The sequence below is a fragment of the Thermobia domestica genome, chromosome 12, assembly GCF_964235325.1.
Source record: "Thermobia domestica chromosome 12, izTheDome1.hap1.1, whole genome shotgun sequence".
Classification (NCBI taxonomy): domain Eukaryota; kingdom Metazoa; phylum Arthropoda; class Insecta; order Zygentoma; family Lepismatidae; genus Thermobia; species Thermobia domestica.
In genome coordinates, this window is record NC_137465.1 from 81,285,096 (window position 1) to 81,305,648 (window position 20,553).

At 34.4% G+C, this 20,553-nt stretch overlaps 1 protein-coding gene across 3 annotated transcripts in view; it reads left to right on the top strand.

Annotated features, from left to right (window-relative positions):
* Positions 1-20,553, top strand: part of LOC145666534 (zwei Ig domain protein zig-8-like) — a 721,413-nt gene that overhangs the window by 388,451 nt on the left and 312,409 nt on the right. For all 3 annotated transcript variants that reach the window (XM_081733839.1, XM_081733838.1, XM_081733840.1), the window contains one exon: positions 17,658-17,887. In XM_081733839.1, coding sequence (XP_081589965.1) covers positions 17,658-17,887 — 230 coding nt within the window. The remainder of the gene's footprint in view (positions 1-17,657; positions 17,888-20,553) is intronic.

A 20,553-nucleotide genomic window follows, 5' to 3' on the forward strand; every position in this document is an offset into this window, starting at 1 on the left:
ATAATATACATATGTTTTCTCTTTAAATACTACAGTAATTTTCACTCGTATAGCTTTGCTGTTGAACAAAATGCTACAACTATATTTACTTAGCATGAAAAATCAAAGTTAACTTCTCCTTTTTCTCTTATTATTACTAATGGTATTCCTCTAATAAATAAATAAGCAATAGTTTTAAGCAAAAGACCGTTTCATTAAATATTGCAAGTGTATGTAATACTTTCTAACACCAGGGTTTGATTCCCTGTGGTCATTTTAATTTTACGTCTACCCCCACTTCATAGTTCGTTTTACGGTCCGTACTATGTTACATACATTACTGATTACTGCATCCATTTACCGTCTATACCTTTCTATCAACTTGTCCTTACATATATAATCTTATTGTTTTCCTTTAGGTCTACTGAATAAAGCTTTTGTTTAATAGCTACTTTTTATCAACCATGCACAACTCCTCGAGGTTGGTCAAAAGCGCCATAAGCGCATTACGTAAAAATACTGCTGTTTTCAAACCTTATTTGTTTATTTTAATATGTTGCTACCTTCTCTGTAAATTTACTGATATTTCTAAATGATAAATAAACGTAACAAATGGATGGCAACCCACTTTATGCCGTAAACAAATTGTGGATTCTCTTCTTTATAAAAATTAGGGCAATTTCAATTATATTATTATTATTATTATTATTATTATTATTATTATTATTATTATTATTATTATTATTATTATTGTTATTACAATTAAAGTATTTTAGCCGGCAACACCTTCCTTCCTTTATTTTCGACAACGTGTAGCGCTATTGCCTTTAGTGTATGCGGTCTTTCATTCAACTCCCGGTGCGCTTAAAACATTTAAAAGCTTTTTTTTTGCAAACCACCCGCCCTAAATGAAGTTTTTATCATCAACACTAAGTAAAACCCAAAATATTTCAAGTCCCGCTCTTCGTTCATTTTAACCTAACTTAGTATCCATAACTGAAAAAACTCTACATACTAATTTATATGACTTCTCCCAATTCCCGTAAACAAAGTAGCTGGAATTCCATCCGTTTGTTGTTTAGAAAAATGAACTGAATAGTTATGTACGAAGAACTTCATTTCAAATTCTATTTTAAAACAAACAAGAAAAACGTATTTCAAATGATAATACATATAAGAATTTAAATAATCACTATCTATAGCAATTAGATACCACATTAGAGTTGATTAAATTCCCCATTCATTATCAATTCTTTGAAAAACTTAATCTAGAAGGACTCGGTTTGATTATATAAGACGTAACTCCACAGCCCAACGTGGAATTCGTACCACATTATCTATCATCGAAAGTCGAAAAGCACTGAAATAATAATCAAAATCACTACTATTAAACTATATAAATACTATACTTATAAAATGATTTCTTTCCGTAATGTTAAAGAGCAAGAAATAAAGCCCTACATATACTAACAGTAATAGTAACTAAAATAACTAGCTACCGAATATATAATACATGCTAATCACTATATTCAGGTAAATATTACATTTAAAATTCATTCTATTCTACAATAATCAGAATATCTCGATGCTATACGAAACATGAATCTACAGATTAACTTGGAATCCGACCATTCATTATCAATTTCTTTGAAAAACTTGCAATTAAGTATCACATTAGAGGTAAATAAATCCCCCATTCATTAACAATTCTTTGAAAAACTTACTCTAGAAGGATTAGATTTGATTATATAAGACGTAAATCTACAGCCTAGCGTGGAATTCGAGCTACATTAACTATCATCAAGAGTCGAACTCAGGTTTCCCATAATATAGGCACGTACATCCACGAAAAACAATGAAATAATTAATTCCAATACTAATACTATCTACGTTACGAAAATATCACTTAAATAAGCACTGAAATAATAATAATCAAAATCACTACTATTAAACTATATAAATACTATACTTATAAAATGATTTCTTTCCGTAATATTAAAGAGCAAGAAATAAAGTCCTACATATACTAACAGTAATAGTAATTAAATAACTAACTACGGAATATATAATACAATGCTAATCACTATATTCAGGTCAATATTACATTTAAAATTCATTCTATTCTACAAGAATCAGAATATCTCGAGGCTATACGAAACATGAATCTACAGATTATCTTGAAATCCGTCAAGAGTCGAACTCAAGTTTCCTACACAGAAAGTACGTGCGCTAAGTGATTTGACGCGAATAAGTATTGCTTTCAGCAAGTAGTGTCAAAGAACAAGTATTACATTTAAAATTCATTCTGTTCTACAAGAATCAGAATATCTCGAGGCTATACGAAACATGAATCTACAGATTATCTTGGAATCCGTCAAGAGTCGAACTCAAGTTTCCTACACAGAAAGTACGTGCGCTAAGTGATTTGACGCGAATATGTATTGCTTGCAGCAAGTAGTGTCAAAGAACAAGTATTACATTTAAAATTCATTCTATTCTACAAGAATCAGAATATCTCGAGGCTATACGAAACATGAATCTACAGATTATCTTGGAATCCATCAAGAGTCGAACTTAAGTTTCCTACACAGAAAGTACGTGCTCTAAGTGATTTGACGCGAATATCTATTGTTTTCAGCAAGTAGTGTCAAAGAACAAGAAAATAAATTCTTACATATAATAACGTAATAGTAAACTAAATAATAAACCTGAATAACTCAATGCTAAACACTATATGCAAGGAAATATTATATTAAATTGCATTCTATTCTAAAAGATTCAGAATATCTCCGACGATATATGAGACAAAAATCTGAGTCATATAATCTTTCTGTACAAACGAAAAAGAAAGCATTCTATAGTTGACAAATTTTCTTTTTCGCATTAACTCGGGAACAAATGAATTAATCTGTTTTTCTTGCCACGTTATCTTTGGAATAGTCATAATTTGATAGCTTGCCAAATTCGTACTGTAATAGGAAAAGAAATTTTCTCAACTGAAGAATACTTTTTCCTAGCTGTCCGTACGCTAAGTGATTACCCGCGAAGATGTATTGCTTTTAAGACAAACATCTGCGAAAGCGGATAGGTCTATCAGTGTAGTATTCTGTGATATAATGCATGATGCATTCTTACACATTTCTTCACATGTTGACAATAGGCCTGCAATTTGAATTACACTATTAAAGATGTACCTACACTTATATCTGGCTAATCATTCCTGTAATTGTATCTGATTACCCACACCTTGATAAATTGCACAAATCTGAAATTTTTCAGATGAACCTTTAATGCGAAAATAAAGTTGCATCACGTAATGGACATCAAGTTTTGATAAGTGATGACACTACGAATAACAAATTTCTATGTCCTCCTAACTCTAGCATTTCCTCAAAGTCAATGCTAGCAGGGGTAATATAAATCAAAAACCATCGCTGATAACGGGTTTGCGTGTACAAATTTCTAATTTCATTATCTTTCTTTTCTGAATATGATGGTACATACTCTTTAAAGGAACATAAGACACCATAATTCCCTTGGTAATACTTAGATTGTGTAAACAAAGTAGCTGGAGTTCCATCAGCCTGAAGTATAGGAAAATGAACTGAATGCTTATGTAAGAGGGACTCCATTTCAAATTATATTTTAAGACAGAGCTCCCTCGTGGCTAAGCGGTTAGCGTACGCGCCTGTGGCGCGGGAGACCCGGGTTCGATTCCCGGCGGGAGCTCATGTGGTTCGGATTCCACGTTAATCAGTAGGTCCACATCTCATATAGCCTCGCTGCTGAAAGGGACGCTAAACTAAAAATCAATCAATCAATATTTTAAGACAGACAAGAAAAGCTAATTCAAATGAGGAATTACAACGTTAAATGATAATACGTATAATAAATTCAAATATTCACCATCTATAGAAATTAGGTAGCACCTTAGAGATGATTAAAAGAGAAAGAAAGAGAGAATAGCAACTATGTTTTAACTTACTAGAACGTAGAGCTTCAGTATGCTGACAATCTCTTCTAATACACAGATGAGCACAACACAATTCGTAAAAGTCTACTTCACACACTTCACTCTGTTCAATGGTTTTATTCGAGAGAATAGCAACTATGTTTTATCTTACTAGAACGTAGAGCTTCAGTATGCTGACTATCTCTTCTAATACACAGATGAGCACAACACAATTCGTAAAAGTCTACTTCACACACTTCACTCTGTTCAATGGTTTTATTCTACATTCGTTTGACGTCAAATAAAAACGTCACACAAAATTTAAACATTTCAAATATTACATTTCAATACAATCGTTTCTTCTTTCTTTTTAAAAATAATGATTTAATGTATACTTACACCGCAGCGACATGACGAAGCACTCACCTATCTGAGAAAGGGGACTTACGAAATTTCACAAGCCCTAATCAGAATTTCATGTCTTTCGTCTCTACATTCTTTAGGAAATGTCCTAATCGAAGAACAAATATATTCAATTACATCAACAAGAATAAACTGTTATAACCGTGATTAAATGTACTCAGCGAAAATAGGATTTCTCACAAACACACGAACAAAAAATTCATAAATCCCATATATACATTAAAGGTAAACGCAATCGCAAAGCAATACTATCACTTATATCTGAAGTCAAAAATAAAGCAAGTTTATTATGATAACTGTTTTCAAGAAACATATGAGCTTTTCCAAGCGAATAAAATCTTCCCACCTCCCTGCTACATTTAATATCCTTATTCAATTTCACATCTGAAACAAAGTTTCATTTCCTTATTCACACACATTATTCGATAGGTGTATCAAAATATCATCTTTAGTAAATCTTATCTATTAAAAAACTTATTTTACATTACACATAACTCAGCGTTTTCGCATTCAGATTACACTATCTTCAGTCGCACGTGAGTATGTTCGTATGTGAAGACGACAACAAACATACATGTAATCTCAAATGCTGTATACGTTTGAAAATACGATATTCACGATTCATGCAATGCGATATTCCCCCAAGCAACTAAGGTCTATTCGATCAAAGAACAGTCTGCAAACAAATTATATTCCCATGAACACTTACAAGTGAATTCGTGAGAATCCCAAGACCAAATTAGATAAAGCAAATAGTTCATAACCTACAGACATTTCGTGGGGCGTAATCTTTTGTGCTATGGGAATATGTTATAACACAAATCTCATCACGGCTTCAACTTAAGTGATTTTAATTACTTGTCATAACAGACATCATCATGTCAATATCCATATAATACTTTTCACATGCAATACAATCAACCCTGCTGATTTGAGCATACAAATTTTTTCATCCTACGTTTTTAAAACATTATGATATGCTATGAGAAGCTTCCGCTACCAATACGTTTTAAAAACATCCATGAACTACAACAATCGTCTTATCAACTCAATTTCCTGAGAAGGTTCCAGACGAAAATTTTCCAGACGTTTCGTGAGAATAAGACCAGGTCAATCTCCTCAAACTCTAAGCAGAAAATCTGGGAACTTCTATTCTTAGCATTACAAGATGGGTCTGGGGGGTTGAGGGGGGGAATCTAGCTACCCAATACAAGACGACTAGAAAAAAATAAGACGAAAAGTTTTTTTAAAAAAATAAAATCTAATCTACATGCGAGGCACTGACGTCGAGTGATAGAGTGCTCACCTCAAGTTGGATTACTCCGTGAAATTCTTTTTTTTTTTTTTTCATGCGAGGATTAATTCAACTCTAAATCGTGAAGTACTGGTCTCGCGTTCGATTCCGATGAGAGAACTTTAAAAATAAAAGCATATTTAGGGTTCTGGTTCGATTCTTAGTGAAAGAGCATTAAATATTTCAAGACAATAAATTAATTATTTCGTTCCTTTCCGTGAAGTACTGGTCTCGCGTTCGATTCCGATGAGAGAACTTTCAAAATAAAAGCATATTTAGGGTTCTGATTCGATTCTTAGTGAAAGAGCATTAAATATTTCAAGACAATAAATTAATTATTTCGTTCCTTTCCGTGAAGTACTGGTCTCGCGTTCGATTCCGATGAGAGAACTTTCAAAATAAAAGCATATTTAGGGTTCTGGTTCGATTCTTAGTGAAAGAGCATTAAATATTTCAAGACATTAAATTAATTATTTCGTTCCTTTCTGTCGTGAAACGAAGTGCTATATACATGAAATTCTTTTTTTTTCATGCAAGGATTAATTCAACTCAATGGTCGTGAAGTACAGGTCTTGCGTTTGATTCCCGTGTCCTGCTGGTTCGATCCTTGATGAGAAAGCATTACACATTTTAAGGCATGAAGTTAATTCGATCCTTTCTGTCGTGAAAACGAAGTGAAATTCTTTTTTTTTCATGCAAGGACTAGTTCAACTTTAAAATCATGAAGTACCAAATTCGATCCCAGCTCCCTACCAAAGTAGATTTTTGTGTACAATCTTTATTTCATAAGTTAGCGAAGGTTAGTTGTCTGCTTCACTTTCACTCCCAAAATAATAATAATAATAATAATGTGATGCTGTATTTTTTAAATTTATTTTTATGGTTGTTATTTATGTTTTAATACCACTTTGGTCCGGGTTCGATTCTCGATGATAGAGAGAAAGAGAGAGAAAGGGAGCATTGAACACTTGAAAGCATTATAGTGCTTCGAAATGAAGAGCTTCGAACAATGTACATATCATATGCTACGCTAAAATCAATACATGAAATTCTTTTTTTTTTTTTTTTTTTTTTCAATTTCAATGAGAGAGCTTTCAAAATGAAAACATATTTAGTGTTCAGGTTCGATTCTCGATGAGAAAGCATTGAATATTTTAAGACATTAAGTATGCTCTTCGCTATGCAAAATAGCTATTCAATACATAACGAAAAGACGAAAACCAATCAATCAATTAGGAAGCTTCGCACTTGATATTCAATCAATTGGGAAGCTTCGAACGTGATAACTGAAAGGACTCTCATCAAGATCCAATAGCCGTCCAAGAGTATGAGCATAGTAACAACGTTCGCTTACGTTCTTCGCTTGAGGGAGTGGAGTGGAGGGGTTTGGGGGGTTCAAATCCATAACGAAAAGACAAATATCAATCAGTCAATTGGGAAGCTTCGATCATGATAACTAATAGAACTCTCATCCGTCCAAGAGCATTTAGCTATTCAATACATAACGAAAAGCAAAAATCAATCAATCAATTGGGAAGCTTCTATCATGATAACCGATAGGACTATGATCCGTCCAACAGTATGACCATCCAAGACTATAAAGGCCAAGAGCATCTAGCTATTCAATACGTAACGAAAAGCAAAAATCAATCAATCAATTGGGAAGCTTCGATCATGATAACTGATAGGACTATGATCCGTCCAAGAGTATGACCATCCAAGACGATGAAGGCATCCAAGACTATCACCATAGCAACAGACTGTTCTCATAAACAAACATTTTCCCACGAACTTCTGTACTAGCCGTAAAAGGCTATGAACATAGCAACTAAAGGCTTGTCGAAACTTGCCTCCCAATTCCAAGAAATGATATCGATTTCTAGGAAAACAAGATCGAATTTCGCTGACTCGGCCATCTATACGCGGGGATATTTACTGCTACTACCCTCTTTCGTGAAAACAAATAAACTAATTGGCTGTATTGCATTGTGGGTAGTCATGGCGGAGGATCTAACGAAGGTTGTGTGCGTTTGATGAGCGTTGTGAGTTTTTGGAAAGGATTTTGTTACTCAGGTGAGTATTTATCTTAAGGTTTTACTCTTGTGTTTTTTGTTCTATCTGGTTCAAAATTATTCTTTGTTATTTTCTGAAAAGTGCTTAACGTATTTGAATAGAGAACCTTGTCCTACAACGAAGTTGTTGAAGTATGGCGTGGGTGTCAACTACTGACTATAATTTTTATAGTGTTAACTAGTAGTTGACATCCCCTGTCAACTTATAGCACCAACCAGAATTATAATAATATTGCTGTAAACACAATATTATTCTTAATTTTGCTTCAAAAGACAGCCCTAGGATCGGCAGCTTGTGAATCTACGTGGATCTAGTGGTTGACAGGGGTGTCAATTACTACTAAATAGGGCATGTCAATTATTGGATTAGCAGAGAAAACTTTATTTTTTGAGAAGCGCCCCCATTCTTTCTTTTTCTGAGTTCCGAATACTTAATTCTTACGTTTGAACGACAACTTATCGTATTAAAAATATTTTTCTGATGTAAAATGATATTAGAATAACGTTCAGTTAGTGTAGATTTTCTACTTACTGAATTTAGATTTCGCGTTAAAGTCAGGGATACTAAATTATTTCATCGTGCCTCATATAGCCTCACTGCTGAAAATACACACTAAACTGAAGCACCTTAAACTTTAAACCAAATTTTGTCAGGAGTTTGTGGTCGCTGGGTACATTTCTGAGCGGATATATCCGTATACATCCTTCACTTTTCCTTTTGCCCTGATACATCTGTATTTAGAGGGCAAAGGGTTAATGCAAGTTTGACTACTTGGATAAAAAGTATTTTTTGAAACGTTTCACCTGTTAATCACGTTCTGTCTTAAACTAGAACATTAATAAATGAACATTTGTATATAGAAGAACATCTTTTATATAGAGAGAGGTATTATATAGAGATGTATAAGAAAAGGGCAGACGTCTAACTAAACACGTATCAGTAACTTTAAGTTATTAATGTTCTTTGAATACCATGGGGGTTACTACAATTAAATAAAACTTTTTTTCGGAATCATGCCACCAATTAAAGAACAATTCCTTTCCTATACTGAGGAGCAGATGACAACAGCTAGAGAAGACGTGCTCCAGTGTGGTATGACTATTTCTGCTTCTGCAAAAAAACATACAGTGCCAAGAATTACTCTTTTATACAAAGTTAAAGGAAAAAGTCCAATGACTAGAAAAATGGGACCACCCTCAATCCTTACTAAAGAAGAAGAAGAAATTATATTCAAGTGGATTGTGAATGTAAGTAAGGCCGGATTTCCAGTGACTGTGAATGAACTTTTATATAGTGTACAGCAACTAATACGGGATGTGAAGAGACCAAATCCATTTAAAAATGAGAGACCAGGAAGGACATAATTCAAAAGCTTTGTTAAACGTAATCCATCAATTGCAAAAAGAGTCGCACAAAACTTACCAGTGTCACGAGCATCCGTCACTCAGGAAATGATTTTAAATTGGTTTTCGGAAGTATTATTTTATCTAAGTGAAAATGGGTATGACCACATTCTACAAGACCCAAACAGGCTGTTTAATTCTGATGAGACTGCTTTCTTTTACGCCCCAAAGGCAAGAAAGTTCTTGCTCAAAAAGGTGACAGAAAAGTCTATCAGCGAGTAAACAGTGATGAGAAGGAGTGCTTGGCTCTGCTAATTACAAGTAATGCATCTGGAATATTTGCGCCTCCCTTAGTCGTGTTCCCTTATGAACGATTGCCTCTAGATGTGGTTAATAGTGTGGATAAGCAGTGGGGAATCGGTAAATCTGAATCTTGATGGATGACTGGAGAGCTCTTTTTCGAATTTGTGGCTAATGTGTTTCATCCATGGCTAATCACTCAGAAAATAGAACGTCCTGTTATTCTGTTTATTGATGGACACGTATCGCATCTTTCTTTGAACACAAGTAGATATTGTGAGCAGAATGGTATAATTCTAATTGCATTAGCCCCTAATGCTACTCATCTTATTCAGCCACTTGATGTTTCTGTTTTTCGTGGTTTAAAAGAATCTTGGAAGAATAAAGTTCATGAATGGAGAAGAAAACATATGAATAAAGACTCTGTTCTCAAAAGAAAAGACTTTGCATCTTTGTTGAAAGAGGTTTTAGAAAGTCGGTCTCTCCGACTGTTCTACAAAATGGGTTTAGAGCTTCTGGACTTTACCCTTGGAATCCAAATGCAGTGGAAATTGTGAAACCCAAAAATACTTCTACATGTTCCGGGAACTTACGTGTTTCGTCTTTACTAACCGCTAAGCAAGTTTTAGAAGATCTAACTGGGAAAAAGAAAATAGGACAGTTTTCATCAGGCTTGCAAAATGGATGGATGGGGCCTAAAGAAGACTACTCGCTCTTTGAAGTGTGCTAGAAAATAGTATCTAATATTCCGGTAGAAGAAAATTAACCCGGATAAAGAATTACGGGAAAACATTAACAAGAAACAAGACACAATTGTGAGAATAAGTGAAGAGTCAGTTCCTGGTCATGAAGTAGGAGGACGAAATAGTAAAGAAACGGAAGTGAAAGAAGATCAAACGGCAAATGATATAGAAACGGAAGTTACATTAGATCAAACGGGAAGTAATAAAGAAACGGTAGTTAGAGAACATCAAACGAGAAGTGAGAAAGAAATGGAAGTAAGAGAAGATCAAACTGTAAGTGATTTAGAAATGGAAGTTACATTAGATCGAACAGGACGTAATAAAGAAATGGAAGTAAGAGAAGATCAAACGAAAAGTGTTAAAGAAACGGAAGTTAAACAAGATCAAACGCACGACTGTTAAGAAACACCACAGAAGAGAAATGTGTCTGCAATTACTCCAAGTCCATTTAAGAGGTCACTAGTCTGGCCCGAGAGAAATCAAGGCGATAACAAAAAGAAAAGGAAAGAAAAAAGACCGAGTGTGGTTACTTCTAAGCAATGGCAAGATGATTACGAAAGTAAATTGAAGAAAAAGGAAGAAGAAAGACTAAAGAAAGAGAGAGCTGCAGCAAGGATGAGAAAAAAGAAGAAAGAGAAAGAATGAAACAAGCAAGAAAAGCGAATTAGAGCTCTAAAGGAAGAAGAGCTGAAAAAAAGCAAAACAGTAAAGAACTTTTTTCATTTTCAATTGCTAGAAATAACAATACAGATACTTCGGATTCAGAGACAGACGAAGTGAGAATTATTTCCAGGAAGAATTGTCACAATCACAGAAAGTGGCGCAATTATATCTGCGATGAAGAAATGTGGTAGACTGTGGAAATGGCCAGAAAAAGCAGATGAACTACAATATGAACGGACTGACATTATTGGCCAAATCACAGAATCTAAATCCATTAGCAGTAGCCGAAATATTTTTCGTGTTCCTGAGTTAGATTTCTTTCATAGTTAGTGTTCTCTGCCAGTGTTTCAATATTTAAGTTTGTTGTGTTTCACAAGTCGTTTTCGATTCAACTTATAATGAATTTCCAATCCTTGCCTTTATATGTGGTACACACAGGGTTTGAAACTCATTAACAGTTCAATCAGAATCGTTTCGAGTGTCCTACTAGTTAAACGTTCCCTTGAAGTCTTTAATTACTCAGGTTTGAATGGTTATATTTCTTTTAAGTTGATTTAAAATTGGAAACCGTATGTTATTTTAGGCTAGGTGCTTTTGTTATAAGCAGGGTGCGAATTACCGGGGGGATGAGGGGGATTTTCCCCCTCAATCACATTTTGTTCCCCCCCAAAGAAGTCAGCTGAAGTATCCCCACCGGGGATGCTCGCTTTCCCCCTCAAACTGTGCTTAGTGTAACTCCAAATTTCACTGATTTTTGTTATTTCTTGTAAATTTAATCTTCTAGCTGTATTTCGAAATGATCGATGTAAACTGTTCAGTTTTGGTCATTTCTACTTACCACCTAATTACCCACTATTTTCAACGTTGTTTAGTAAAACTATATTATTATGACAACGGTTGTTACTTGCAACTGTACCTTCGTACCCTTCAATTTGTCATCGTTTGTGAATTTGAATGTACTAATTGCGTATAACAAAGCCACATATAGATTTATAAATGTTCTTAGCGGTTGGCCAAGAAGAAGTAAACAAATAGCTTCTTCTACCATACTTGCCGAAGTTCGAATATGTCACATTCATCCTCTATATTTGTATCGATTATCATCTTATTTTAATTTTTGTTATAACATGTTATTTCATTTTCCAGTGTACTCTTTGTTAGCACATGGTCTTCATTCCCTAGTAGGTTGTGTGTATGCAACTCAAAAGTTGCATTTAGTTTGTGATAATTAGCATAGTAATCACTGCTTTTACAGTTTACGGAAATGAACTTTTGAAACTGTACTCAAAATCTGAGATATGTTAACGTACACGCTGGGGGATACGCTCCTAGTGAGCAGGCATGTTAATGAAGGTGATTTTTAGGTGAATAAGCGAATAATTCAAGATTTGTTTCAGCATTTGTTAATACGACTGGTTCTCCGTGCCATTGTCCGTGTCTGTATAAGCATTTCAACTGGAGCGGGTTTTTTTAAAGTTAACCCTTCATTTTTCCATCTTTTCGCTGTACAGTTTGCTGTCCACGCAATTAATGTTGTCTGAAAAACTTCAGTGTAATGTTTTACTTTATTTGAATAACGTAGCCCATAGTGAATCAACTCATCTTCAACCTAACAGTAAAGTAATTTTTAAGTGTTGACTTTCCGTGCCCATCACGGAATCGATATTTGGAGAAAAAAAGTCGTGATGAGCACAGCTTTAGCGGGAAGTAGAAGCACAAGCTCGAAATTTGAATTGAGAGATTTTAAATATTTGGCCTTCGATTTGACCTTGATGTGAGAAATCGGGACCAGCAACAATCCATTTCTTATTTGATAGGCTAATATCTAGATTTTCTTAAAAAAAAAAAAAGAAAGAAAGAAAAAAAAGTCCGGTTTAACTGATAATTTTAGTGGTTTTCACAAGACTGAAGTAGGTTTCTATCGCAACCTGTATGTATTTATGCAAAGTGGAAGCTTTCAATATGAGTGGAAAAATTAACATATGATTGTGATCATGGCTATCGCTCGAGCCAAATTATTAACTAAATAAACCTTAGAGAGCTACGGGGACAAGAGTGAGTACAACATTAAAACACGTTCAGAAAGGTTTAGTGGGGTGTGTATATGTCAGACAATATATATGTGCATAGTTATTGTCGGTAGTTTTATTAAATTAATAAATCTCTCATTTATTACAGATATCACACACACACACACACACACGTATTATATATATATATACATATGGGGGGTAAGGCATTTATTGTCTCATTTTGAAATTTGAACCTTCAGACTATGTCCTTTGGCCTAATTTTATCCCCCCCAATATAGATTATCTAACTCGCACACTGGTTATAAGCTATCATGCTTACTGTCATAAGAGTTTCAGCACAGTTGCATGTTTGACTTTGTTTTTAGAAAAGAAAAAAAAGGATGTCAACTACTAAAACCAAAAAGTCAATTACTAAAATTATTTTAAACTCAGCTTGTCAACTACTAACTCGGTTTTATAGTTTTGAAATAAAATAAAATAAAATATATGAAGAGATTTCTTTAGCATTTCAATGGTATGACATCACCCAATTGTCCGGCTCCTATTTCAATGAAAGTTTTGTTGCTGATAGAGGACATGTATTCATTACTTGTGATGACAGAAATTTTTGCCATGGTGCATGTTTTCTATTTTTTAATAATTTTTAAAGGTTGTGATGTGGTTAATAGAGATTACTGCAAAACTCCCTTACTACCCTTTGTAAACGGAGTGTTAATGAAAAAACAACCATGTAGATATGTATAGGGCCTAGGAGGAAGTCGTATAGTACGTATGATCTTGACGGCAGCCATCTTAAAATCCGCCATTTTGAAATAAGGTCAAGTTTCTTAAATGGGAATAGGGTAATATGATACATAATTTCGGGCTAGAACTTAGTCAGGAAGACAATGGTGAAGTTAGTTTTAAGATGCGCCCATTTGGTGAAAAGTTACTAAAACTAAACTAACTAACTCTATGGCCTATGGAACCCGGAGGTTCAGTGCCGCGTTCACAAAAGCTCTCCACTGACTTCTATCCTTAGCTAATTGGATCCAGTTTCTACTTTGTATTCCTATCTCTGCGAGATCCATCTTAATATTATCCTCCCATCTGCGCCTAGGTCTTCCTAATGGTCGTTTTCCTATGGGTCTACCAGTCAAGACTTTGAAAGCGTTTCTACTTTCTTCCATTCTAGCTACATGACCTGCCCACCTAAGCCTCCTAGACTAGACGACCCTTACAATGTTGGGTAAACCGTATAAACTATGTAGCTCCTCGTTATGAAGCTTCCGCCATTCCCCATTCTCGTTCCTCTTGGGTCCGAATATTCTTCTCAGGATCCTGTTCTCAAATAGGTGAAAAGTTACAGGCATATTAATTGTTTATACTTACTATGCGTAAGTCCCTTACCTCCGCTTCTAACCCACGTATTAATGATAATAAGTGGATAAAGGTTTCGGTAATACATATTATGCCTAGAGGAAAGTGATACGATAAGGGTATCATTGACGGCAGCCATCTTGAAATCCGCCATTTTGAATTAAAGTGAAATTTTGAAAACTGAAAACCATAGCATGTGGCACCAAATTTTAATAGTAAATTTTCCCCAAAAGCCAACGGTATGCTTATTTTTGTTCTATAGTTAACCAGTATGAATTTATGACTCTTCTAATGTGCACGAAATGTCCATTATTCGATCTTTCAAACTGGCAACACTCCTAATTTTCACCGCATGTTTTAAGATTCTAACTGGTACCTTGCAATTGTTTCCATGGTTCATGTTTTCTAAATTTATTAAATTTTTAAGAGTTGCGATTTGTCAGTTCATGAATAGTGTTGGGATAAGCATCCAGCAATCTTTCTGAATATGTACCGTGTGCGGCGCATTCTCTTAATTTAGTGCTGCAGAATCGTGTGCGGAAGCAGTTTCATTTTTTGGTCTGCTGCAGGAGATTTACAGTTTCTTCAGTGCCTCGACACATAGGTGGGCAATTCTAAAGGAGCATTGCCCTTTACAGCTACAAAATCTATCGAAGACATGATGGTCTGCTCGTCGAGTTGTAAATGAAAATCGAAAAGGCATTATTTGCAGTTTACATAAAATTGCTAATGACAGTGACGAAAGACCCCCAACAAGGAACGAAGCAAATGCCTTAAAAGAAAAGCTAAGTTCTCTTGAAACTACATTCATGGCAATATTATGGGGTAAAATATTTGAAAGATTTAACAAAGTAAGTAAAAAACTGCAGTATGAAACTACAGAACTTGGGAAGATAACTTACTATGATTCTCTTTGTGGGTTTTTTCAATAAGTCAGAAATCATTTTGACGAACTAGAAAGTACAGCGAAAGGCAAATGTGAGAAAGATTGATTGATTGATTTTGAGTGTTACGTCCCGTTCAGCAGCGAGGCTATATGAGACGTGGACCTACTGATTAACGTGGAATCCGAACCACATGAGCTCCCGCCGGGAAAAATGTGAGAAAGAGTACATGGTGGATACTCAACGTAAAAGAAAGAGATCCAACCATTCTGGGGAATATGGCGAACCCAGCAGTGGCATTTCTTTTACAGGATCTGACAACTTTCGTGTGAATGCAGTTAATGTAATATTAGATTCATTGCATTCAGAGCTTAAGCGACGTGGTGAAAAATATACTGAGCTCCATAAAAGGTTCGGATTTTTAGAGGCATTAAAAGGACTGGCACCCTCAGAAATCACAAAACAAGCGGGAGAATTATTGAGTGTGTACTCCGAAGATCTTGAGCTGCCGTAGTAGACGAGTGTTTACATTTAAAACCATTTTGACGCAAAAAACTGAACAGAGCAAAACAAGTATCCTTCTGATTGAGATAATCAAGCTTTTGCGTCACTTTGATGCTTTAGATATCTACCCTAAAATTGACATTGCCCTGAGAATGGTTTTATGTGCTCCTGCTACTAACTGCACGGGAGAAAGATCTTTCTCCACTCTCCGTCATGTAAAGAATTACCTATGGTCAACAACTGGTCACGATAAACTTTCATCACTGGCACTGCTGAACATCGAGGGGAGACTGACTCAGGAGATTCAATATGATAACATCATAGATACATTCGCCCGGCAAAAGTAAGAAGGAAGTCCCTATAAGAAAAAAAGAATGTGCAGAAGTGCTTATATGAATATGATTAAAATAATGGGAACAATTTACTTCTTCTATTTGCGCTAGTATTAGGCTAAACTTCATGTAAGTTACTCGATGTTTAGTATTAATAGGGGTTATACATTTTCCTTAATTTCAATTTATGTCGTAAGTAGGCCCTACGATTTTTATTTCTATTATTCATTTTCATAGCTTTTACATATTTGTTTGTATTATTTTTAATTTTAGATAGGCAATCTCGTAATCGAACGGAAAAATGTCATTTTTTATACTAGTACAATTTACTATTTGTACATACAAAATATCTAGTTGTACTTTAAAATACAGTTTTTGTGTCACGTTATACTTCATGTAAACTGTGTTTCTGAGATTAAAACTATTTTATAATGTATTACAGAGTTCTTTTATTTGCCCAAATTGCTAAATTGAACAAAACCAAAGTTATTCACCAATCTTTTGTTAATACATTAACATATTAACGTATGTTAATACGTATTTTGTTAAGCCCAGAACCAAGTAAATTCCTCAAAAAACTTGCAATGATAAAATTGCATCGTGGAGTGGTGTTTAAGCAATTAACATATAGGCCTGATACAATTTTTTAATAAAGGTTTTTAGGAAAGTAACCTTAACCAGACTAGGGGGCGGAAAAAATTATTGGGCCTAGGGGCGCCAAAATGCTAAATCCGGCCTTGCCTAGGGACTTACTCCGTTGTCCATGGCACCTAATTTTTTTTGTATATGAACACGTGTTTCTTATGTTTATCGAATGGACTAGGATTCCGATGCCCGGATGACATGTTCATGTCGATTCCTACTAAGAAAGAGATAAATAGGTATGAAGAACTGTTTTCTGTTCATTTCTACACTTGTTACATTCAATAACTACTAATAACGTTTTACTGAGCGCATTCGATGACCTAATCGATTTTGCTACTCACCTGCTTCCGCATGTTATCTGTCACTTCGGCTCGTGATTTCTCAGCTGGATCTCGAGATAGATCCTTTAATTCGATGTTAACGACGAATAGTGTAAAATGGACTCTAGAATAATCGTTACAATAACATAATAAAGTTCCCTCATATTGCAACTCTTTGTGTACCATCTACAAGTAAAAGAGATTACAGAGTAGACAGTGTATAAGAAGAAAAATGTGAAATTATTTTTAAATCTTTATCTAATGGCTCCTAAAAGTTCGCACAGAATTCTACATTTTCAGGATAAACATGTAATAATTTGTTTCAAGATACCGGTAGTATATTTAATACAAATACGATGGCATCTTAATTGTTGCTCATACAGCATATGTTAACATATAATTTACAAAAGGGAAATTTGGTTTTAGCAAACTTTTGTAGGTTTATAAGTAATTTCTAAAAGTGTTTTCCGTCATGTATCACCAAAAAAGACAAAAAAAAAAAAAAAAAACTCCTCGTGACCATACCGATTAAGTTCGACAATAAAGTGAAACTGTGCGACACGAAAATGTACACAACAAACGCAATATGTTATTGAATAACCCGATAGTAACAATTGCCATTGTTATTTCTGAAAAAAAAAGAAAAATAAACCTTACACAACCTTGAATATCATCACAACAAATGTTAAACTTGAAAAATAATATTGTTTAAATCCTCTCTGTTACAGTTTGATATGATTACTAAAGTTCTTACAGCGTCTGCTAGGTTTGAGTAGTAAAATTTGTCTCTCTCTCTCTCTTTTTTTTTAGCTATTAAAACGAATGATCCTTATGAGGTTCTACCAAAAAATTTCTGGTTCGAATTTACTTCACCATTCACAGAATCTTACGACGAATTTTTCGAAACTGAAACAGAAGCTGAGACTACTCCTGAACCCCTTCCATACTTCGAAGACTTCGCAAACTCCACAAATGTGACGACTCAACTTGGTAATACTGTGTTTCTGCATTGCAAAGTCAACGATCTTCGTGAAAAGACCGTAAGTATTTAGTGTAGTTATATATATATTTCTGGTTTGATATTTCTAAAAATAGTTACGAAACATTTAACCATTATGCTGGAGTAAAAGATTACGTATCGTATGCTTACTAAACTGGATGTGAGTATAAGAGAATAAACTCTGTGAGATATAACTTCAAGAATCTTTATCCTTTTCTGAAAAAGAAAAAAAACAATTAAAACAAGTAACAAATATTGTAGCTTATACTACAATTATAGAGAAATACAAATATGGCAGAAGCGTGTTAGTCATTTTTTAAAACCAAAAGTTGGTATCATTCTCGCTTACCATATTAACATTCATTTTCTAATGTAGAAAATTTGTTAATAAGATAATGTAAGTAAAAGCTTTAAGCAGACTCATTTTGTTTTACAATATGTCTTCTGAATATGTAATATCCAGTGATACATGTGCTATGAAATGTATCCTTCCTTTATCGTAAGTAGCTCATATACTGAGGTTGTATATATGTATCGCTAGAAGTTTGAGAAATAAGAAGTCTTTTCTAAGGTCCTACACGTTTTCTATAATGTTGCTAAATTTTCGCGAATACAAAGAGTTAGTCAAAATTATGGGTATTCACTGAAAGTGACAAACGGATAACATTTCTGAAGTCATTAAAATTGTTTGCAGTGATATATATTGAAACATGCCCTCAGATAAGATGAGAGACTAGGGGCAGTTGGACCTGCGTAAATTTTCGTTGGTTCAGTGACCACAATGTATCATTATGTGCTGGATATATAAACAAAACACAGCTAAAATATTTGTAAGAGAAGCTGAATTTTGATATTTCAGTGACCACAATATATCATTATATGGTGGATATATAAACAAAGCACAGCTAAAATATTTGTAAGAGAAGCTGAATTTCGATATTTCAATCTCAGTATATTAGGAAAATAAGAGATGAAGAATGTATAATAGGGTTACGAACGGATGATAGAAAGAAATATTATACATCCTTCAGTGAAATTTTTACACATACTACTTCGTAGATGCTATCATAGATATAATGCAGCTAGTGGAATGAATGCTAGTAAGAGGAATGCCCTGAAACACAGTTTGAAAAAACCAAAGACAGGAAGGATACAAAGCAAATGCCAGATCCCGAAAATTTCAACTTTACTTTTCGTGTTTGGGAGGACCCGTAGGGACTAGGAAGTGAAAGTAGAATAGGAAACTCATTGACAAGCAATGGAGAAAATTATTTTTCCCAGAAGAGCGTAGGTGAAACTGTTTTAGGTTTCCAATTATTATAAACTAGGAAAGTGAGATTTATTGAACACAATTTAATCGTACTTTTGTCAAGCATGAGCCAACATATTTCCAAAGTTTGGATTAAACTTTATTTTGCGAAGAATTAGTGCTATCACATTGTATGACTAACAGAGGATACTTTCGGGAAGTATAGATAGACCGTGATTCTTTTACCCTTAGATAAAGTTGATTTCTATCACTTGCATAGTGCATATTTCATTTATTTTATTTTATCTATTGTTACTTCCGAAGACAGAAGAAAATATATTGATCACCAAATTAACAGAAATAGAGGTGCCAACGAACTTACATGTCTCATGATTCTTACACGCCGAAAAAATGATTTCTGTATCTCTCTTAGTTTTCAAAAGATTTCATCACTGTTCAAAATTTGTTCTAAAATCCCTTTCTCAACCAGTTTGGTTTAAAAATTATATTCCTATTTCTAAAACTTTTATTTTTTCTAAACAAATAGTTTTTTTTTTTTATTTTTTACTTTGAGAAAGGTTTTCATCACTAAAAATTACTGTCTCACTATTTTATTTTATTTTATTCAGTTTTCGTCTTAAAATTTTGTGTTAGAAATTTTCCTATCATTCAAGGTGTTTGTTTTAAATCTTTGGATTAAAATTGCCTTCTTTAAGAAATACTGCTTCAAACTTTTCAGATAGAAATTTTTTGTACAAGTATGATATTTCTAATATCTATCTAATATAAATAAAATAAAGTGTTTGTGCATATATTTGTCTGTCTGTGTATGTGTGCGGCCTGGGGACCGCAAATTTGGGTCCAGGCCCCAGATCAAAACGAAGCTTTTTTCTTTTTTTTTTAAAAAAAAATCGAAACAGGGGGTCTCAGGGGAGCATTTACTGGCACATGTAAAAGTAGTAGAAAATGTCCGATATTAGCGTGAAATTCATAGTTTTCACGGTCGCTGAGATAAATGGTGAAGCTCCGATCGCATTACCTTGCAAATTCACCCTATTCCGCTGCAGACCAGGGGTCGCCGAGGGGTGGGATTCCGAGATATGTAAAAATAATCAAAAATGACCGAAATTAGTGTCAAATCCATAGGTTTCGCGGTCGCTGAGATCAATGGTGACACTTCCATTAGCGATGTTTTTCAAATTCAGCCATCACTGCATGCGGGCCGGAGGTCACCTGGAGAGGGATTTCCGAGACATGCAAAAATAACCGAAAATGACCCATATTAGTGTCAAATCCATAGTTTTCGCGGTCGCTGAGATCAATGGTGACACTTCCATTAGCGATGACTTTCAGCTTCAGCCACCATGGTATGCGGGCCGTGGGTCACCAGGGTGAGGATTCCGAGACGTAAAAATAATCGAAAATGATCGATGTTAATGTCAAATCCATAGTTTTCG